This window comes from Pelophylax lessonae, assembly GCF_965119305.1.
Source record: "Pelophylax lessonae genome assembly, chromosome: 4".
Taxonomy (NCBI): Eukaryota; Metazoa; Chordata; class Amphibia; order Anura; family Ranidae; genus Pelophylax; species Pelophylax lessonae.
The window spans coordinates 662,258,140-662,261,514 of record NC_138771.1 but is presented as its reverse complement, the minus strand read 5'-3'; the positions used below and the strand labels follow the sequence as shown (position 1 = coordinate 662,261,514).

The following is a 3,375-nucleotide window of genomic DNA, read 5'->3' as shown; positions in this document are numbered from 1 at the left end:
CGGCCAACAATCTGTGCGTGTGTACGAGGCTTTACTCTAAACTTTATCTCCCCTCCTTCACATGTCCGGGGGTTCAGTCCTCCTGGGAGGGGTACACCTGGTCACACAATCATTTTACTATGTACATCAACAAACCAAAAAACATCTCACACCCCCAGTATAACCTGACTTTTTCTATTATACTCATTTATTTCCTATTAATAATATAATAATATTTCCATATATATTGCAGATCGGCATGATTTTGTAGCATGACCTCCTATTTCTGTAAACCTGCACCCTGATTTGTACTGCACCCCAAACTACAATAAAAGAGACACTGACTGGAGTCCCCACTTTTTGTCCCATTGGATGGATTTTTTGGATCGGACCCTCCCTTCCTGTGATGTCATCAGTTTCTGGGAGGAGTTCTCACATCTCCTGTTTCCCCCCTCGTATCTTTATACAACCCTCATGTACCCATAACCCAGCATGGAGGGGCTCAGTGAAGGTGGTGGTGAAGGTGTGGAGGTGTCGGATCGGGTCACACAGATCATAAAAGGAGATCCGCCCGGCCTCATAATCCAGATCTATCCTGACTCTGTTACTGGAGAGATTGGTGGGTAAGGGGGTCTTATTACTGTTATGTATCACCGAATACTGATTACCTTGCCTGTCCAATCCCCAGGACTTCTTATTCCATCCAATCCCTGACTCCTCCCCTCTCCTGTCTATACTGGGGTAACACATCCCGACTCTCCAGCTCTTTGACCCCCCGACATCCACTTCCCAGTAATGTCTCCCTGAGGAGAAACTCCGACTGCTCAACACCTGAGGATGCCACTGAAATCTCTCTGGAGTTTCTGGGTGATTCTGCTTCCTATCTGACCTGGATACAGTTTTCCTGTCATCTGATATATGTAGATAATTATTAGCTGTGTTTACATCCAGTAATATGTCTGCAGCTCCCTGTATATAGAAATATACATTTACCTCTCTTATTATATCAGATAATGTGTGTAATGTGTGTAAGACCCCCGCCACACCCAGACCCCCTCCATCATGGAGGAGCTCCTCATGTCTCTCTCTGTCCTCATTATCTCCATCCTCAGTATCACACAAGTCACCTGTGTCTGATTCCTGTAAGACAGTCAGTGGATCCGTCATGTTACACAGCTCCTCAATGTCCGCCATCTTCCTGGACAGCTCCTCCTCCTTTATTTCCAGATCCCGGATGGAGATGGAGATCCGCTCTGCCCGCCCGGAGATCTCCCTCAGGATTCTCTTCTCCAGGTCCTCCAGACGTCTCCTGAGATCTCTAAACAGGACAGTGACTCTCTCGGTGTCACCAGCTGCTTCTTCTTCTACTTTCCTCCTGTGCTCCTCCAGACTCTGGACTCTTTCCTCCGTCTCCTCTCTCTTTGTCAGAAGTTTCTGCAGAACATTCCTCAGTGTCTCCTTCTTCTTATCAGAAGCCTCATCCAGTGACTCCATCTCATGTCCTTTATGTTCTCCAGTCACACAAAACTTACAGATACAGGTGTCATCCTCAGTGCAGTAATACTCCAGGATCTTCTTATGGACGGAGCATTTCCTGCTCTCCATGGACAAGGTGGGGTCACATAAGATGTGTTCTGGGGACTTTTTGTGGACTTTCAGGTGTTTATCACACAGAGAAACCTCACAGTGTAGACAGGATCTAACAGCAGGTACAGGAGAGTCCACACAGTAAGTACAGAAGACCCCGGACTCCTCCAGATCAGGCTGAGCAGACAGGAAATTCTCCACTATGTTACGCAGTGTTACGTTCCTCTGCAGTGCAGGCCGATCCGGAAACTCCTCTCTGCATTCAGGACAGGAATATCCTCCAGACCCCTCCTGTGTATCCAGCACACGATCAATACAGACCCGGCAGAAGTTGTGTCCACATCTCAGGTTTACAGGATCTGTATAAATGTTCAGACAGACGGAACATTCCAACTCCGCTCTCAGATTAGCAGACGCCATCGCTGACAGCAGAAGAGGGAAGCGAAAGTGAGACACAGGGAAGAATGCAGTTGGGAGGGGTCACCTCCTCCTACACAGGATAAGGCTGGGCTGTGACTTGTACTGTATTCAAAGGATTAGTTATATGAAGGGACACAGGTAATAAAAGCGTCTCCTGTAGAACAATGTGCATCTCCTGGGAAAATAACAGCCATTTTCGTATTTATATAATAATATACTGTACAGCACACAGATGGTTTGCTATCTGGATGATCTATAGAGATTAAAAAAACAACTTTGTTGCAGATTCCTTCTATTTTTTGTTCCGAAGAAAAAGCTGTGTGTTCCACCATGTACATTCCAGACTGATTCCTGAATATGAGGGTCTGCGCTCATTAAAACCACCTGGTGCAATGTCAGTATTCCATTGCGGACAGTTGCTGTGTCTGCATCCTTTTGGAAGTATTTACCGAATATACTTGAGTTTAAGCCGACTTTTTCAGCGTGTTTTTTTATGCTGAAAAAGCCCCCCTCGGCTTATACTTGAGTCACGGTCTCACTTATCTTTTCCCCGGTCAGTGCGCATGCGCCGCCACAGCTAGGGAAAGCCCGTGCACGTTACCATCTCCTGTACTATGCATGTACCATCTCCTGTACCATGCCCACAGCCCTGCATCTCCTGTACTTTGTCCGCAGGCCCTGCCCCATGACCGCAGCCCCTGTTTTGGGTCTCGTGTTGGTCCAGTTGGGTCCAGTAGCTGCTGCCTGCATTTCCCACCCTAGGCTTATACTCGAGTCAATACGTTTTTCCAGTTTTTTGTGGGAAAAATAAGGTGCCTCGTCTTATATTTGGGTCGGCTTATACTCGAGTATATACGGTAACCCTTTAAAGTATTCCACCAAAGGATGTATTGCAGTCCAAAACATTTTAATTAGAGAAACCAAAGCAAATGTACAACATATCATATCAGGTGGTACAAAACGTGAAACGAACAAAAAGAACATGGGATAAGATGAAATGAACAGACCAAAGCTCAATCGTACAGTGGAACATAGGAACATACAAGACTGTTATGGACCGTCTAGCTAAATCCACAATCAGACTTGAGATGACACAGGTATCTGTGCTACGGTGTAGGGCTGGAGGAATACCATATAGCCAGCAACTGCAATGGCCTCCATTAAAGTAGGGTTACCTGGGAGAGAGGGCGAACATAAGCGACGGTGGTGCCCCCCGTGACCCAACACCCCCAATGGGGAACTCACTGTATCCGGACACAGGGGGCAACCACCAAGTGAGTGCAGTACCCAGTCTGGGGTAGGTAATTCCGGGACTACCTACAGAGACGGTCAATGGAGCGGGGTATGTTAGCCCAAGAGTTGGTACGGGTCTGCTAACAGGGAATGGGG

General features: G+C 47.1%; 1 protein-coding gene across 1 annotated transcript; it reads right to left on the bottom strand.

Moving 5' to 3' along the window:
- Positions 1–387: 387 nt before the first annotated feature.
- LOC309554192 (E3 ubiquitin-protein ligase TRIM11-like) lies at positions 388–2,001 on the bottom strand. Its single transcript, XM_082255826.1, has one exon. The coding sequence runs from the start codon at positions 1,984–1,986 to the stop codon at positions 412–414; it is 1,575 nt and encodes a 524-aa protein (XP_082111952.1). The 5' UTR covers positions 1,987–2,001; the 3' UTR covers positions 388–411.
- Between the last annotated feature and the right edge of the window lie 1,374 nt (positions 2,002–3,375).

Excerpts from the sequence above, each read along its gene's own strand:
- LOC309554192 (XM_082255826.1), bottom strand. The coding sequence starts at position 1,986 with ATGGCGTCTGCTAATCTGAGAGCGGAGTTGGAATGTTCCGTCTGTCTG.